General features: G+C 25.3%; 2 protein-coding genes across 8 annotated transcripts in view; both read left to right on the plus strand.

Annotated features, from left to right (window-relative positions):
- The first annotated feature begins 480 nt into the window (after positions 1-480).
- Positions 481-3,703, plus strand: LOC122501480. The gene is made up of 2 exons (XM_043610982.1): positions 481-582; positions 2,009-3,703. Exon 2 carries the CDS (start codon positions 2,074-2,076, stop codon positions 3,562-3,564), a length of 1,491 nt encoding a protein of 496 aa, XP_043466917.1. The 5' UTR covers positions 481-582; positions 2,009-2,073; the 3' UTR covers positions 3,565-3,703.
- Positions 3,704-10,803: 7,100 nt separating this feature from the next.
- LOC122501477 (potassium voltage-gated channel protein eag) overlaps positions 10,804-18,220 on the plus strand; it is a 97,453-nt gene continuing 90,036 nt past the window's right edge. For all 7 annotated transcript variants that reach the window (XM_043610973.1, XM_043610975.1, XM_043610974.1 and 4 more), the window contains exon 1: positions 10,804-10,994. The gene's annotated coding sequence lies outside the window, so the exon portion shown is untranslated. The remainder of the gene's footprint in view (positions 10,995-18,220) is intronic.

The following is an 18,220-nucleotide window of genomic DNA, read 5'->3' on the forward strand; positions in this document are numbered from 1 at the left end:
CTTGGATTTTCAATTTCTTGTGAGCAAATGAAAAAACAAAAATTTAGGATATCTGTCTTTTTCCCAATTTTGCATAAACTGTCCAAATTGGGAGAAAAATCCTTTTGAAATTACATTTACGTTAAAGCAGTCATTTTTAAAAGGCGCACTGTCTGCAATTGCGCAACACCGTTAAATGCTCAATTTTAATCAAATTTTTTAAAAATAGATTTCAGTTTAAAACTTTATTGACTAAAAGTTAATATTAAGATTAGTTCTTTGTATTATGAAGTATACTTTGAATAACTTTGAAGGTAGGTTCAAATCTAATCTAATTTTTGACGTAACTTCACAACGTAAAAACTTTACTGCGTAGATAAAGATTATACGCACTTATATTTGAGATAAATTTCTCTGTATAACTTTAACCGTTAACCTTAACCCGTAAAAATTGAAGTAAATTTACATCATCTTATCTGTAAATCAAAATCTGTTGTATTTAAACGACACACTTTCCTTACAGGTCAAAAAATAGGTAAAATTTAACCTCAATTTTGATGTATCGTAACGAACGACTATTTTGGACCTTCTATCAAAAAAAAGGTAAAGGGGTTCTAAATTCCAACGTAACGTAACGTCAAATTTGACCTAAATGTTGACCTTGGGTAACGACAATTTAAAGGGTCCTTATGGGGACTGTTTAAAAAGTGAAATTTAATAAAAATATAAAAGACGAAAATCCTCTCAATTAGAAAGAAAAACTTTTGTGCCCATATATGTAAGAGGAAAAAAATCATGGAAAAAATGCTACAAAAGAAGAGGAATCCTCTAAAATTGAAAAAAAAATTTCGGTGTACGGATAGTTAAAGCGTAGTTCACATTTTTTTTATATTTACAAATATGTAAATACGCAAATATGTACCTAATTATGTAAATAAAAAGGTATGTAAAAATATGTAAATACACAAATATGTCAAATAATAGTTGACACCTTTAGGTGTCTCTGAGGTAGAAAATACGATAAAAATAAAAAAATTAAAATTTCAGAGATTAACCAATATATTAGAAGAATTACACTATCTGCTTATGTACATAAAAAACATATAAATAACTTGAATTGAACCAATGATAGTACTGCCAAATATATAATCTTCCACTTATATAAATGTTTAGTAATTAAAATTTATAATTTTATAATCTAATAAAAAGTAATATTAAATAAACAAAAATTTATATTCTTATTGATTTATCTACAACTTTCTTATTGGTGAAAAGCACATAATGTTCAAGGTTTATTTAAATGTAATAATTTATAAAATTCAACAGACTTTTCCAGAGGCGCATTTGACTTGAAGATTTTGGTTTAGTATAATTATAATAAGACAAGAAAAAGTATAATTAAATTTATCTTCTGTAAAACAGCCATATTCGATTGACATCAACACTGTATAAGTGTATATACTTTCTCCATGGTAATATATTTAAACTATAAAGAAGTGTATATAAATGTATTTGTAACTTTAATGAAGAACATAGATCTAATTAACATATTATTAAAAGCAAAAATCAATATTACGAGAAATTGAATTTCCAAAATTTTTTGTAGCATTTTGTCTATTTATGTGACTGGCAACGGTTAGAATTAATTTTTCTGAAATGTTTTAATTTTTATAAAAAAAAATTTCATTTTACAAAGGAAGAGAGTAGTCTGGCAAAGAATGCTTCCTAAAGACCCATATTTCGAAAACTTTTAAATTTTGATAGAAAAGTTAAAAAAAATTCCCAAAAATTGATTTCAGCCGTTGTCCATATACTTTGTCAGACTCTTCCCATATATTTCAGAAAATTAATAAAATTGAATAGAAAAGTAAAATATTTTGGAAAAATTGAGTATAGTCGTTGCCCATACAATTTACTTTATTGTAAAACAAAAAATTGAATAATATAAAATTAAAAGTAATTGACTTGTATATTATCAGCCTCAAGAAAATAAAAAATTCTTCTGATTTTAAAAAATTTGTTTTTTCAGGAATAATTTCTAACAACAGACGATCATTTTTTTTTTCTTTCGATAAAGAACATCACTGATCAACCATGCTTAGACTTGCAATAATCTGCATTCTAAATTTGCTAGTCAATGGCAACATTTACATGGGCGAAGAAATGCGTTTAATGGATTTAAATGCTTCACTTTTCAACGCGGAAAATTATATGAACAATCAAATTATAAATGAAAATTCGGCAATTTTCTTTGGCAATCCAAGAGCTGGAAGAAGTACACTAATTAATTATTTAATGGGCAATCGATTGAAAGGTGTAAGACTTTCACATTATTCTCCAATAGAATTGATAAAAGCAGAAAATACATCCATAGGACCGGAAATTGGTATTGGATCACTGTCAACAACTAAAATCCCTAGTAAGTGGACATCGCAGAAATTACCAAATTTGACTCTCTGGGATATACCTGGGTTTAAAGATAATCGAGGACCAGTGCAAGACATCACGAACTCTTTTTATTTCTACCAGTTGGTGAAAAAAGTTAAATCTCTAAAAATAGTTTTAGTTGTCGACATTCACGACATTGAACAAGATAATATTAACGACTTTTCTTCACTTTTAAATTCAATTGAAAATCTTTTCGGGAATAATTTTAAAAACTATTTCGAAAGTACATCAGTAGTTTTTACAAAGGTACGTCAATTAGCTAGTAATGGTGAATTAATTGATAAAGAATACGTAGATTATCATTTGGCAAATTATTTATTACTTGACAGTGGACTTAGAGAGTCTGAGGTTATGAAAAATTTTACAACATTCATTTTATATAATAATGACCGTATTGCCCTATTTATGAGAAATTCAAAACTAGGTATTGTTAATAATGATCTCGGTGTTGATATTTTTTCGACACTCAATAACTCTAAATTTATAGAAAGCAGTTTCCTTCAGGGTGTACGTCCTAGTATTTCAGCTTCTTCTATGCTTCAACTGTTTAAATCAGAAGAGCTAATAGAGTTAGATCTTATGGTTCTGCAGTTAGAAAGAATGCTGAAGTCACTAATAAATATGGAAATGAAAAATTTAGATACTGCCGTCGATACAATTAAAATAAACTGTACCAAATATAAATTATTAGAAATGCAACAAATGCTTTTAAAAACTTTTTCTAATGATAATAATTTACCCCAAATGGCTCAAATACTATCTTCAATGGCTGACGACACATTCGACAAGCAAAAATTCCATAAAAATATTAGACTACTACAATCTGTTGAAAATATGTTAAATATAACAATAAGTAAACCACTGAAGTTCACTATTGATTCTGTAATATTCTCCGCAAGTTTGAAATTAAAAACAGCGATTTCCTTCGCTGATGTAAAATTGGGCGATATAACTGAGAAGGAACACCTTGAAACTTTGAAAAAACATGAAGATGTAAATAAAACACTACAAATGACAAATGATGATATAAATATGTTAAAGGAGTCTGATCTAAGTTGGTGGGATACAGTTGTAGAAAAAATTGTATCTGCTTTTAATAACTTAAAAAATGCAATATTATCTTTTTTCAATAATTAATTACTTATTTTTGTGTAAGTCAAATAGTTGGGTTTGACCACTTTGTTTGACATTATGATTAAATTACGGATACACTATGTAATGTTAAAGGAAAATAATTGTTTTTGCTCTAAATACTGTTACATCCCGGTAGCAAAAATTATTTTCTAAATTTTATTTGAATTAATGAATATTTTTTCTTACATTAAAATCTTAAAGTTATAATGCATTGTGACCATATTTGATTAATTGTCACGACAAAATCTTTATATTAAGTACGATTAATAGTTGTGAGAACAGTGTAAGATAGGAAATAAATGTATTCAGATAAAATTCTTACACCGTCCTTAATTCTCTTAATATCTAATAATCATTACTTTCTTTGAAATTTGTCTGCAAAAAAAAACAATTTTTTTTAATGAAGAAGGACCAAAGTTATGTATTTATTAATATACATTGTTGATAACAATTTAAATAAATTGCATTATGCATTATTATTTGTCTGGTGGCCATACTTAGACTAATTTGAATTTATTTCGATCATGTGCAATGAAAAAATAAATATGATTTTTTACAAAAATATTCCCAGTGTAACGATTTTTGCGTAAATCCAACGAATTATGAATTTTGTAGGTCCGACATCTTGGATCCGACATTTTAAGTTTATTCTTTGCAAGAAAGTGAAGAAAAATACTCAATTGGTAAGAAAGCATAAACATGAATTATTTTTATTTTTGCAAGATATACAAATGTTTTTGAGATAGCTGAACTCGAATTTGATAATAATTTTCAAAATTCAAAATGGCGGATCTAATAAGGCAGACGATATTTTCAAAAAGTTATTGGTTTTCTTTAAAACTTATTACGATAGGGGATAAGGGGGGGGAGGTCTAAAAACCTCAAAAATATGATTACGTAATACTTACGAATGGCCCCAATAAAATGATATTCATCACAAGAATCCAATTAATATCAAAATTAATAAAATTATTCGCAGAAATTCAATTACTTTCTAAAAATCATAAAAAAATTATGTTGTCAAGATTTCAATTATCTTTATATAAATGAATAGCAAAATTTTTCGACAAAATTCAATTATTTTTAGGAATTTTAATAAAATTCATAACAAGAATTCAATTATTTTCAAAAATTTTAATAAAATCATTGCAACAATTATTTTCAAAAATTTTTCTTAATTTAATAATTTGTATATTTATTATTTTAATAAAATTTCCCAAAAGAATTCAATTATTTAAAAGCAATTTTGATAGAATTTCAATTACTTTTTAATATACAATTTTAATCGAATTTTCTCGAAAAATGTAATTATTCTTAAAAATTTTATTAAAATTCGTCGAAAGAATTCAATTTTTTTAAGTTGAAAAAATTATGTACAAGATTTCAATTTTAATAAATATTCAATTATTCAAATAAATTATCTGTTTTTATTAAAATAATTGAATTCTCGTAGAATTTTTTAATAAAAATTGATTTAAAAATTAATTTCACTAAAAGTTTTAGATAATAATTGAATTTTGGAGAAGTTATACTAATTATTGCAATTTTTAGAAATAATTGAATTTCGGTAAAAGTTTCAAATTAAAATCTTTGGAAATTTGTATTTTTCATACTTAATTAACAATTCTATATGGAACTAATTTTTTTCATAAAGTTTAATCGAAATTATTAAAAGTTTTTATTTTCAAATGTATATTTCATTGAAGAATTTCCGATAAATTGAAATTTCGTAAAATTGAATTGTAAACAAATGAATTTGAAAATTCTTAACAGAATTTTGTTTAAAATTTTATAAAAATAATTGATTTAAAGAAGAATTTTATTCAAAAATCTTTAATTATTATAAAACATGAAGAAATCAATCACTCCGAGTCTTCGACTCGGAGCAGTCGCTATCTTCATGTTTTATAAAAATATTTTTATCAATTATTAAATTTCAAAATGTTTGAATATGGAATTTTTGAAAATCATAATTCCAATGGAAAACATTTTTTTTTCTTTTAGTACTCTTTGAAATGAGCTACCTTGATTTTTTTCAAATTTCTTCATAAAGCGGTTCAGGAGATACAGATTTTTGAAAAATGACGTTTTTTACGTAAATATTTTTTTTAAATGCTTATAACTCGGTCAAAAATTGATCAAATTGGACGTTTTCATAATGAAAAGTTTTGTTTTCACGCGTAGTTTTTAATAAAAATATTTTTTAAAAAATTTTAAATAATTTACGATAAGATTTTAAAATTTTTAAAATAAAATTTCATTTTTAACAATCAAAAAAAAAAAAAAATCAATCAATTTTTTTCAAAATTTTTTGTAAGAAACTAGCACTAAATTAACAATTTTTAAGCCTTGTCCGATCGTAGACAAACGATGGGATCTATTTATATAAAAATTTTTAATTTTTATATACGCAGTGGTGACCAAATGACTAACTTGCCATTTGACAAAATCACACAAACTTTTCACAGCAAATGTGTTTTTAGACTGAGACTCTCCAAACTTAACCTTCTTTCTGTGTAAAATTGTGATTTGGTCAAATGACAAGTTAAGCTTACTGTTTTCACTGCGTGTATATAAAAATTAAAAATTTTTAAATAAATAGATCCCATCGTTTGCCCACGATCGGACAAGGCTTAAAAATTTATAATTTAGTTCTAGTTTCTTACAAAAAATTTTGAAAAAAATTGATTGATACATACATTATTAAGAATAAAATTTTATTTTAAAAATTTTTAAATCTTATCGTAAATTATTTTAAAATATTTTTATTAAAAACTACGCGTGAAAAAATAACTTTTTATTATAAGAACGTCCAATTTGATCAATTTTTGACCGAGTTATAAGCATTTAAAAAAAATATTTACGTAAAAAATGTCATTTTTCAAAAATCTGTATCTCCTGAACCGCTTTATGAAGAAATTTGAAAAAAAATCAAGGTAGCTCATTTCAAAGAGTACTAAAAGAAAAAAATGTTCAAAAAAAATTTGAGATGCAAAAGAAAAATAATTTCCGATTTGGCCTGGAATGCCCCATATATTTAAAAAAGAAATTATTGGTGTTTTTGAATAATTTTACAATTGAGGCCTTGGATCCAATAACTCGCTCGACGCTCGAAGGCACGCGCTAATACCAGTCGGGTAGCAGTGAGTGGCCCAGAGGCGCTCACTGCTCACTGATACTGGCAGTTGCGCGTTCCTCCGAGCGTCGAGCGAGTTATTGGATCCAAGGCCTCAATTAAGGAAATTCATAAATATTTAAATGTAATAGAACATTTTTTTGAGTTTCTAATCATTTTTAGAGTGAATGAGAATATTCTTTAGGGTCAGAGAAAAAGTGAAAATTTTGTCTGTAAATCAGGGAAAAGTCAGGGAAAAACCAAATTAAATTTTTGTGGCAACCCTGGGAGTCGATTCTGAAACTATCCCACACCCACTTTCCACTCTCACTTCCCACCTTACAATTTCCACTCTAACTACCCACTCTCACTTCTCACTTTTGCTTTCCACTCCCACTTTCAACCTTCCACTTTCCAGTCTCACTTCACCAGGGTTGCCACAAATATTTAATTTTATTTTTCCCTGACTTTTCCCTGATTTCCAGACAAAATTTTCACTTTTTCCCTGCCCATAAAGAATATTCTGATTCACTCTAAAAATTATTAGATACTCAAAAAAAACATTCTATTACATTTACTAACGAATTTCTTAAATTGTAAAATTATTCGCAAACATCAATAACTAAATTTTTAAATAAGTATTTAATTATTATTTTCCCATAGGAATTAAAATTCTTCAAAACATTTAAATTCAAACATTTTTAAAATTAAACAACTTATAAGAATATTATTATAAAACATGAAGATATCAATTACTCCGAGTCGAAGACTCGGAGTGATTGATATCTTCATGTTTTATAAAAATTTTAATTTCCATAAAATTTTTCAAAAAGAAAAATTCAATTATTTTCATAAATAATAAAATTCTTCATATGGTTTCAATTATTTTTAATAAAATTTTAAATAAATTTCTCGAAAAATGAAATTATCTTCAAAAAATTTTTGCAAGAATTATAATTACATTTCACAAATAATAAAATTCTTCGCTGAAATTCAAAAATTTTCAAAATTTACATTTTTAATACAAGTTTTTAAAAGAATATATTTATTTAAATAAAATTTAATAAAATTCGTTGCATAAATTCTATTATTTTTACAGGTAATACAATTTTTCACATGAATTCAATTATTTAAAAAAAATTGATAAAATTCGTTGTAAGAATTCCATTATTTTCATAAATTATAAAATTTTTTTGAGGATTTCAATTATTTATAATACAATTTAAAGTAAATTCCAAGAAAAATGGAATTATTCTCTTAAATTTTTTGTAAGAATTTAATTACATTTCACGTATATAATGAAATTCTTCCTTGAAATTCAAATATTTTCACAATCTACTTTTTTAATAAAAGTTCTCAAAAGAATTCAATTATTTAAAAAAATGTAATAAAATTCGATGCAGGAATTCAATTATTTTCATAAATAATAAGATTCTTTACATTATTTCAATTATTTAAAAAAGATTTTGAAAAAATTCATTGCAAGAATTCAATTTTTTTCATAAATTAATAAAATTCTTCACAGGATTTCAATTATTTTTAATATAATTTTAAGTAAATTCTTCGAAAAATGTCACTATTTTCAAAAATTTTGTTAAAATTCTTCAAAAGAATTCAATGATGTATTTTTAAAAATTCATGCTATAATGCTTTTAATATTCAATTATTATCTAAAATTTTTAACTAATATTCATTTTCAAATCAATTTTTATTGGAAAATTCTACAAGAATTCAATTATTTAAATACAAAAATATATAATTTATTGAATAAATAAATGTTTCTCGAAACTAAATTATCATAAAGAATTTTATCAACAAATTTGAATTTTTTCGAGAAATTCTAATCAAATTTTGAAGAATAATTAAATTTTTCGAGGAATTTAATGAAAATTGTATTAAAAGTAATTGAAATTCTATGATGAATTTTATTATTCATAAAAGTAATTGAATTTTTGTAAAAAATGTTATTATTTATAAAAATAATTGAATTATTGCGAAGTTTGCTTAGAATTTTATCAAAAATTTTTTTTTTGAAATAATTTAATTTTTTGAAAAATTTTATTAAAACTGTAGATATTGAAAATCATTAAATTGAGAAAAATTTTTTGAAAATAATTGAAATTTTTGCAAAGAATTTTATTAAAATTTTTGAAAATAATTGAAATTTGGAGAAGAATTTTATTATTTTTAAAGATAATTGAATTTTGACGAGAATTTTTTTTAATTTTTGAACATAATTGAATTTTTGCAAAGAATTTGATTTCTTTTGAAAATAATTGAGTTTCTGCAATTCATTTGTAACTTCTCCAAATTTCAATTTTTTCCAGTACTTTTAGTAAAAATCCCTGACTTTCCTGACCAATTTGACTTTCCCTGACTTTTCCCTGAATTCCCTGATTTCCTTGACCTGTGGCAACCCTGCTTCACACTCCAACTTCTTACTTCTATTTCCTACTTTTACTTCCCACTCACACTCTCACTTCCCACCTTCAATTTCCTACTCCCACCTTCCAGTCTCACTTCCCACATCCACTTTCCACCTTCCACTTTTCACTCTCACTTTCCACTCTCACTTCTAACCTTCCACTTTCACTTCACACTCCCACTTCTTACTTCTATTTCCCACTTTTACTTCTCACCTTCCACTTTTCACACCCACTTTCTACTCCTACCTTGCACTTTCTACTCCTACTTCCCTCATTATGTATTTTTGGACTTCCCACTATCACTTATTATCTTCCACATCACTTCATAACTTCTAATTTTTAATTCTTCTTTTCACTTTTACGCTCTATCTTTCATTTTTCATACCTTCTTTACAGTCTCATTTACTTCTCTCACTTTCTACCTTACACTCTTAATCGTTAATCAGGTATTTACATTTAAAAGTGTGAGTGGTGTGTGAGAGTGGAAGTGGGAAGTAAAAGTGTAAAATTAGAGTGAAAAGTGAGAGTAGAGTGAGAGTTAAAAATAAAAAGTTAAAGTGGAATGTGGGAAGTCAAAGTGGGAGTAGAAAGTGGGAAGTGGTAAGTGAGAGTTGAAAGTGGGAAGTAAGAGTGGAAAGTGAAAGTGGATAGTAGGAAGTAAGAGTGCAAAGTGGGAAGGGGAAGGTGGAAAGAGAAAGTGAAAGGTGGAAAGTGAGAGTTGAAAGTGGAATGTGGGAAGTCAAAGTGGGTGTGGGAAGTAAGAGTGGGAAAGTTACAGAATGTGGGAAGTAGGAAGTGGAAGGTTGGAGTAGAAAGTAGGAAATGAAAGTGGAAGGTAGGATTAGAAAGTAGGAAGTGAAAGTGAAAGTGGAAAGTAGGAGTAGAAAGTAGGAAGTGAAAGTGGAAAGTAAAGTGTGAGATAGAAGTGAGAAGTGAGAGTGGGAAGCGGAACGTGGAAAGGGAAAGTGAAAGGTGGGAAGTGAGAGTGGAAAGTAGAAATTGAGAGTGGGAAGTGAAAAGTGGGAATGGGAAGTGAGAGTGGAAAGTAAGAGTGGGAAAGTTTTCAGAATCGAACCCCCGTTGATAAAAATAGTAAAAAATATTTTTAAACTATTTTTCCGTACTTTTGAAATTTATGGAGTTTTTTAAGCAATGTAAAAAATAATATTAAAAAATGATTAAATAAACAATTTGGCACTATTCTTTGAAGTCTTCTGAAGAGAAACAAAGTTTTCTGAATGAAAAATATTAATTTCCAAGGATTCTATACCAATTCTACGAAAAAGTGTTTCATGGGAAAATTTGAGCGCTTTGAGTGATCTGTAATTTTTTTTTATTTTCAAAAAAAAATTAGGGCTTTTTTTTCGATATAGAACAATCCTAGGGGGTGAGAGCCATAAAATTCCGATTTTACTTTTTTTCCCCATTCATTTTTGGACCAGCCTGATTTGAATTGAATTCGGTCTATTGAATTTTTTCCTAAATCTATTTATTAAGAAATTAGGATACTCATCTATGAATATAAAAATGAAAATAATTGACATAATTTGTAAAGAAGTAGAAGTGTGCGACCCTGGTTTCATACTCCTTGACGTATACGCCTGTGAATCCGTTCTCGCGAGTACATCGGTTATAGAGAATGGAGAGAGGGGTTGCTAGTCAGCGCCACTGGACAGAGTCAGTCGCACTCGGTCACCCTGTTGAAGGGTTGCTTGGGTCGCGCTGCTCTTTCCACTTTTAAACAACGGGTATCCACGTTTATCGGGATTAAAGTGAGGTGTAACTTTCACTGTGAATCAACACCAACTCTCTCTCTACATCTTTTTTTTCAGAGAGAGAGAGAAAGAGAGGACTTGAAATTTTTCCCCCTTCAATATATAGAAAAAAAAACAGTAAGAAGTAGGACATTTTCAATATTATGCATTCATGTCCTTTTTATTTTACAATTGCGGAACTCATTCTTCATCCTTTCTTACTCACTTCCTTCTTGCCTTCCTGGACCAGTTTACTTTCTTTAAGAAATCTTTAAAGAAAATTCAACATTGTCAATAATGTCACAATTCTTATGAAGTTTCATTTCTTTTCCTCTTCTTTTCTCTGATTGTCACGACAAAAAAAAAAAAAAAACAAATTGTTCCTTTTTTTCAATTTCTGACATAAAAAAGTTTCGATATTTCTTAAAAATAAAAATTAAAAATGTTTCAAAAAATTAAAAAATAGAAAATTTATTTTTGAATATCTATTTCTTTCTTTTGTCTTGTGTATCGTATCTTGTTGTGTAAAGTCAGTTTTATATAAAGAGTTTACTCTATGCGAAGAAATTTGAGGGCAGTATTTGTTTTAACTTAAAAACTTAGAAGTGCAAACCTTGAACTAAACAGGCACAACGATTTAAGTCAAGTCTAAATGACGAATGAACTTTATCAGACTTTTCCACTTCATTGCACTATTTTGCATTTTCTATATCATACACATTTATCATTTCTGTTTCAGTCAAAATATACCTTTAAAAAAACCCATTAAAATTAATGTATATCTCTTCATATGAATATAAATTAATCTTTCATGGAAATGAGTAAACATTTATTAATCAACTTTCAAGAATAAATAAGAGCTGAAAAGTATAATTAGAATTATAAATTAATAAATTTAATAAATTTAATAAATTTAATAAAGTTAATTAGTTGTAATAAATAATAGTTGTAGGAAAAGTGTCTTCGAATGTTACTTAAATTTCAACGTGTTTGATCCTATAAATCCTATGAATTTTTAAATATATTTTTCCATCTAGAAATTTAATCTCCAATGGATCGTCGAATTTTCTTTTTCTTCACTTCTCATTGCTAGTAAATTTTCGCTGCACTTATGTTTATTTAAAGTCAATTCCCTTTGGGGTGATATTACATGATATTAAATGATAAAAATTTAAAGAAAATCTTTGAAATCCTCCTTTGGCTTTTTGTTTTAAAAAAATTAAATTTTTCGCGAACCGTATAATACACTTGGCACACTTCTCTAGTTACCCCCATTTCTGTTCCTTATAGACCTGTGACGTAATATGTGAATGATCCCTTACATATTCCTTTGTAAACTCCTACTTAGATTCCTGTATGGATTCCAATATATATAATTTTCTGCATTACTGTATATTTTAAGTTAGAAAATATTTTCGAATTAAATTAAATTAATTGAATTAATTAATTTGTTTGTTTTGAAAATTAATTTTTGTGGATTATTGTCATTTTTAATTTTTTTTTAAATGTCAAACTTCTCAACGGTTATAGGTTTATAAAATTTAGGAGCCCATGATTTCACCCAAATTAAAATATTTATAATTGACATATAATTTATCGGAATTTTAAATTTAATAATCATCATTTACTCGAAAGGTATGTGTCTATAATTTAATGTTAACATTATTACAATATTGAGAATAATAGTTAATAATTTTTCTTTGAAAATATTTTTTTCAATTTTAAAATTAATATGAATGAAAATCATTGAATTCTTGCAAAGAATTTTATCAAAAAATTTGAGAATAATTGAATTTCTCCGAAGAATTTTATTATTTGTGAAAATAATTGGATGCTTAACAAGAATTTTATTAAAATTTTTGATAATCTTAATATTAAATTCTTTTGAAGAATTTCTTTCAAATTTTTTTTTAAATAATTGAGTTTCTTTAATAATTTTAATTAAAAATTTTAAAAATAATAGAATTTTATCAAAAAATTTGAGAATAATTGAATTTCTCCGAAGAATTTTATTATTTGTGAAAATAATTGGATGCTTAACAAGAATTTTATTAAAATTTTTGATAATCTTAATATTAAATTCTTTTGAAGAATTTCTTTCAAATTTTTTTTTAAATAATTGAGTTTCTTTAATAATTTTAATTAAAAATTTAAAAAATAATAGAATTTTATGAAAAATTTCTTTCAAGTTTTCAACAAAAATCGTGTTTGTTAATAATTGAAATTAAACATTTAATTACATAACGAATTTTATTAAAAATTTAGAAAATATAATTGAATTTCATTGAATTATTTTATAACCTTAAGAAAAATTGAATTCTTTCGTAAAAATTTTTTTGAAAATAATGGAATTTTTTGAAAGGAATTTATTATTTATAAATATAATATAACTTCTTAAAAATTATTTTCATATTCAATTATAATGTAAAATTTTAACTAAAATTCATTTTTAAATCGATTTTTTATTTTTAGTATATAAAATGCAACTTATTTCGATTTTTATAATGTGCAAAATAACTATAGACAAATGTTTCAAAATTATATTATTTTTAATAAGTTTTTACGATAATAAAATTTTAAAAATATAGGTATAATATTAAAAATTTTTAGAATAATTGAAATTTTTTAAAATTTAATTGAAAATATAGTTTTCTTATAAGTATTTTCATACAATTTTTGACAATCAACTTTTGAAGAATTTTAATTGCAAATTTTTAAAATAACTAAATTCTCAAAAATTTTAATGATAAATCTTCAAGTGGAAATTTTAAAATGAAAATTAATGAAAATCTTCTTGTAAAAATTATATTAAAATTATATTAAAATATTTTACAAAAAACGAAATTCTTAAAATTTTTCTATTCTAATTTTTTCAAATTTTAAATATTTCAATATTTTTAGTTTTAATTTTTCAGACCTAATAAAATTTTGGAAAAAAAATATTCATATTATTTTAAATAAATTAAAGTTCTTTAAAAATTTTATTATTTTTTTCATATTTTTCAAAAATTCTTAGATTTTTTAATGTATTTATCAAATTTCCATTAATTTTAATAGATTTTATCAAATTTCAATTATTTGGAAATTTTTTAATTGTACATTTAATTAAAACACTATTATCTTTAAAAAATTATTTGAAAAATTTTTTTTTTAAATTTTTTAAAAATTAATTTAAAAAATTTTTTTATTAAAATTTTTTGAAAATACTATACCTTAATAACTTTTTTAAATAAACAATTATTATAAAAAATTGAGTTTTTTTTTAAATAATTGATTTAGAGATGAAATTTAGTTAAAAATTGTAGAAAATTATTGAATTTTGAAAGGACTATTTTTAATCGATTAAAGCAACTTTTCTTGCGCCTTAAAGTAGACCAGATCCTATGTAAAAAAGAGGAAATTACATGGTACGGTTATAATTATTATCAACTTATTATTATAATTAGATAGAACATTGATGAAAAAATATCAACATTTAATTTTTCCAAATTTACTCTTTACTTAAAATTTCTTACTCAAGGGTTTTCGGGGTCGCTTATTACGAATCTAAAATCAAAATTCAAAATGGCGAATCCAATATGGCGGACATTTTTTGGGGTCGCCATTTTAAATTTTCAATATTTTTTTGAAAAAAGTATCAATTATTTATGCGTTTGACATTATGTTCTGTCTTTTTGTGCGTCTGTGACTAATTGTTTTACGTTGGCACGGTTGATTTGATATAGGGGAGAGTGGGCTTCATTAAACCGGTGTTTTCAGTGAACAACTTCAATTTTCTGATAAATGACTGAATGACATTTTTTCATTCAGAAATTTTTTCATTCTTTTATATTTAAGTTAGTTTTACGCAAAGAGATTATGTCTGAAATTTTTCGGCACGTGGATTTTTTATTTACAAAAAGTAACTAAAAAAAAGTATTGTTTTTTAAGGAAAAGAAAAAATTTTGTTAAAATATAATGACGTTTTTTTATTGAAATAGGAGATTTTAGAAATTAGAAAACTTGTGATTTATTTCGCTTCGGGTGTCAACTTCAATATTCCAATGTTATAAAAAATTTTATGCATCTCAGTCATATTATATCTACCTATACAGGCGCGTACTAAGTTCTCCCTATATTTCAGCAGTAAATAAAGTCATTATTACCCTAGGGCAATAAAATGTACTTTATTGACCGCTACTTACAGGTCAATAAAGTATTCATTATTACCCTAGGGGAATAATGGCCACTTTATTGATCAGTTGGAGTATATAGAAGAAAACTTAGCATGAACCGGTACAGGTAGCATATAGAGTGATCATAATACGCTTTTGTTGCATAAAAAGAATTTTTTTCACTCTATTAAAAATTAGGTTTAAATTTCCTTTTTAAAATTTAAAAACACAAATATTATTTCGCACATTTGAGTACATCACTAATCTATCAAACGAATTTTTAATTAGTTTTTAAGTTAATAATTTAATTATTTAATTATTTCTATGCTTAATATAAAACAATTGATTACTGAGGATATTTTGAAGTACAATTATTAATTTTTTTTCAAAAAATATATTGAATAGTATAATTAAATGATAAAGTATTATTTATCATTCTTAATTTAATTACGACTTAATTTATATATGCCGAGATAAAAAAATTCGATTTTCAGAATTATTTTTTCATTCATGTAGAAGTTTTTTAAAATAAATAAAATTCAACTATATAATCAAACTTAAGATCACGATTTATATCTTATGAAATTAGAATTACTAAACATAAGAAGAATATCAATCATAATCACGTGTTTCTATAATTCAAATTTTTGATTATAGATAAAAACGAAGTTTTTGTTCTTTTCCTCTCAATATATGCTTTCTAAGGTCTATGTTTTCGTTTATTCAGCAGAAATGCGTATTTTATTGTAAAAGACAATTTATTCTAATAAGATATAAATTTACATATACAAATGAAAATATAATTTTGTACACTTATGTCGTACTTGAATAAGTTTAAAATAATGAATTCCAATTTCACATGGAATCACCCTTATACAAATAAATGTTTTACATTATTTAAATATATAATTATATTTAATTATATATTAAGTAGTTTTACATTAGGAGTTTTGAAGCAGGAAAAGTATATTCAAAGAACTTGTATTTCATTTGAAACAAATTTTTATCACAAATTCGAATACTTATTGATCGTAACTTGAAATAAGAATCATCCGAAATCTTCAATATTTTTGCTTTAAATTGATCCACAAAATTTAATAAAAAAAGGGAAAATAGGATATAAATTATTCTAAAATTAAAAAGTTGATGGAAATTATGACTGACAAAAAGTTTCTCTTTTTAAATTACAAAATCTCTGTTATTATGAAATAAAAACAATTACAGCTATATTGTAATCGGTTGTTCAATTTGCCTTTGTTGTAGGTCCAATTATCCTAAAAAATATCCAATTTTTCTGAAGCTTTAAAAAAGTGAATGTATAAAAATACCTAAATTACTGATTTTATTCAATATTTGATACTAAAAATACCTGCAGTCTGTGGTATAAGAATAATAAAAAAGAAAAATGAGAGTAATTTTATGAAATCCCTATAAAAATGTTGAATGTTGTCCTTCAGTGTAGTACAAATTCTAGTGATATTTCAGTGGGTAACAATGAATGAAGAAGTGAAGTAAAGTTCTTCTTTACCAACGATAGATGTTCACTTCATCTCTTTTTCACTTCACCATATTTTCACCTCATTTCACTTCACTTTATTTTCACCTCATTTTCACTTTCACGTCACTTTCACTTCATTTCACATTACTTTAACTTTCATTTCACAACACTTTCACTTCACGTTATTTTCACCTCACTTTCAATTCAATTTCAAAACGCTTTCACTTCACCTTACTTTCACTTCATTTTAATTTTCATTTCACCTTATTTTCACTTTCACTTCACTTTAATTTCACATTTACTTCACTTTCACATAATTTCACTTCACTTTCACTTCATTTCACATCATTTTATTTCAATGTCACAACACTTTCACTTCATCTTACTTTAACTTTATTTTCACTTCACGTTATTTTCCCTTCATTTTCACTTCACATTAATTTTACTTCAATTTTATTTTAATTTCACATTACTTTCACTTCATTTCATAACACTTTCACTTTAACTATATTTTCACTTCACTTTAATTTCACATCAATTTCACTTCAATTCACATTTTTTCACTTCAATTACACAACACTTTCACTTCACCTTACTTTAACCTCATTATCACTTCACTATTATTTCACTTTAATTTCACAACACTTTCACTTTACTTTCACTTTATTTCACTTCACTTTTCACATCACCTCACTTCCAGTTAACTTTACTCCACTTTTAACTGGAAGTGAAGTAATATGAAAGTAAATTGAAGTGAAAGTGAAAATGAGGTGAAGTGAAAGTGAAGTGAAAGTGAAGTGAAAGAGAGTTGAAGTGAAATGGAAGTATAATGAAAGTGAAGGGAAAGTGAAAATGAGGTGAAAGTAAAGTGAATGTGAAGCGAAAGTGAGATGAAGTGAAATTATAGAATAGCCCCCCTTTTCAACAACTTATGACTTTCTGGTTTTCACCATGTCAAAGAGTAATAATAAAAATTGTGGAAGTAGTTAAATTCAAATAATTCTTAGTTAATTCAAATAAATTAGGTATATATTTGAACCAATAATTTCAGATTTTGAAGCAAATGGGTACTAAAATAAAAACTTTTTGATACAAGTAAATATTGAAATATTAATAGAAATATTAGATATTTAAAAATACTAAGAAAAGAATTTGACACAATGAAATTTTAGTGAAGTCAACTAAATAAGTGCATTGCTATACAGTTTATGAAACATTCGTTTAACTACATCAATAGTTTTGCAATTGAATATTTTTTTTAATTAACTAAACAACTCTTATATTGTAATTAAATAAATTTTTATTTGAATCAACTAAACTATATTTTATCGTAACAACTAAAATAGTATGTTAATTCAGCACTTTGTTTTAGTGAAGTAAACTTTTTCCCTGAGAGTGAAGAAAAAATATGTGAGAGAAAATCGTTAACACTTCACTCAATTGTAATTGACTTTTAAATTAGTGTTTGCTTAAACAAGTTCAAGATGATAAGGTGATGCCTATGAGGCTGCTCAGCTACCTGTCGCTTTGCTTTAATTGTCTATTGTTTTCATCGCAGTTTTCATCTTCTTTGAAGGATGCTGCTTGTGGTTTCGCTGACTCAGGGATTCTTTTTAGCAAAACAGATGTTTGACTGATGTCCAATTTTTTCCATATTTCTTGAGTGATGATTAATGGTTACACACTATAAACATCACATTTTAATCACATCT

The sequence above is a fragment of the Leptopilina heterotoma genome, unplaced genomic scaffold (genome assembly GCF_015476425.1).
Source record: "Leptopilina heterotoma isolate Lh14 unplaced genomic scaffold, ASM1547642v1 Lhet_21, whole genome shotgun sequence".
NCBI classification, from domain to species: domain Eukaryota; kingdom Metazoa; phylum Arthropoda; class Insecta; order Hymenoptera; family Figitidae; genus Leptopilina; species Leptopilina heterotoma.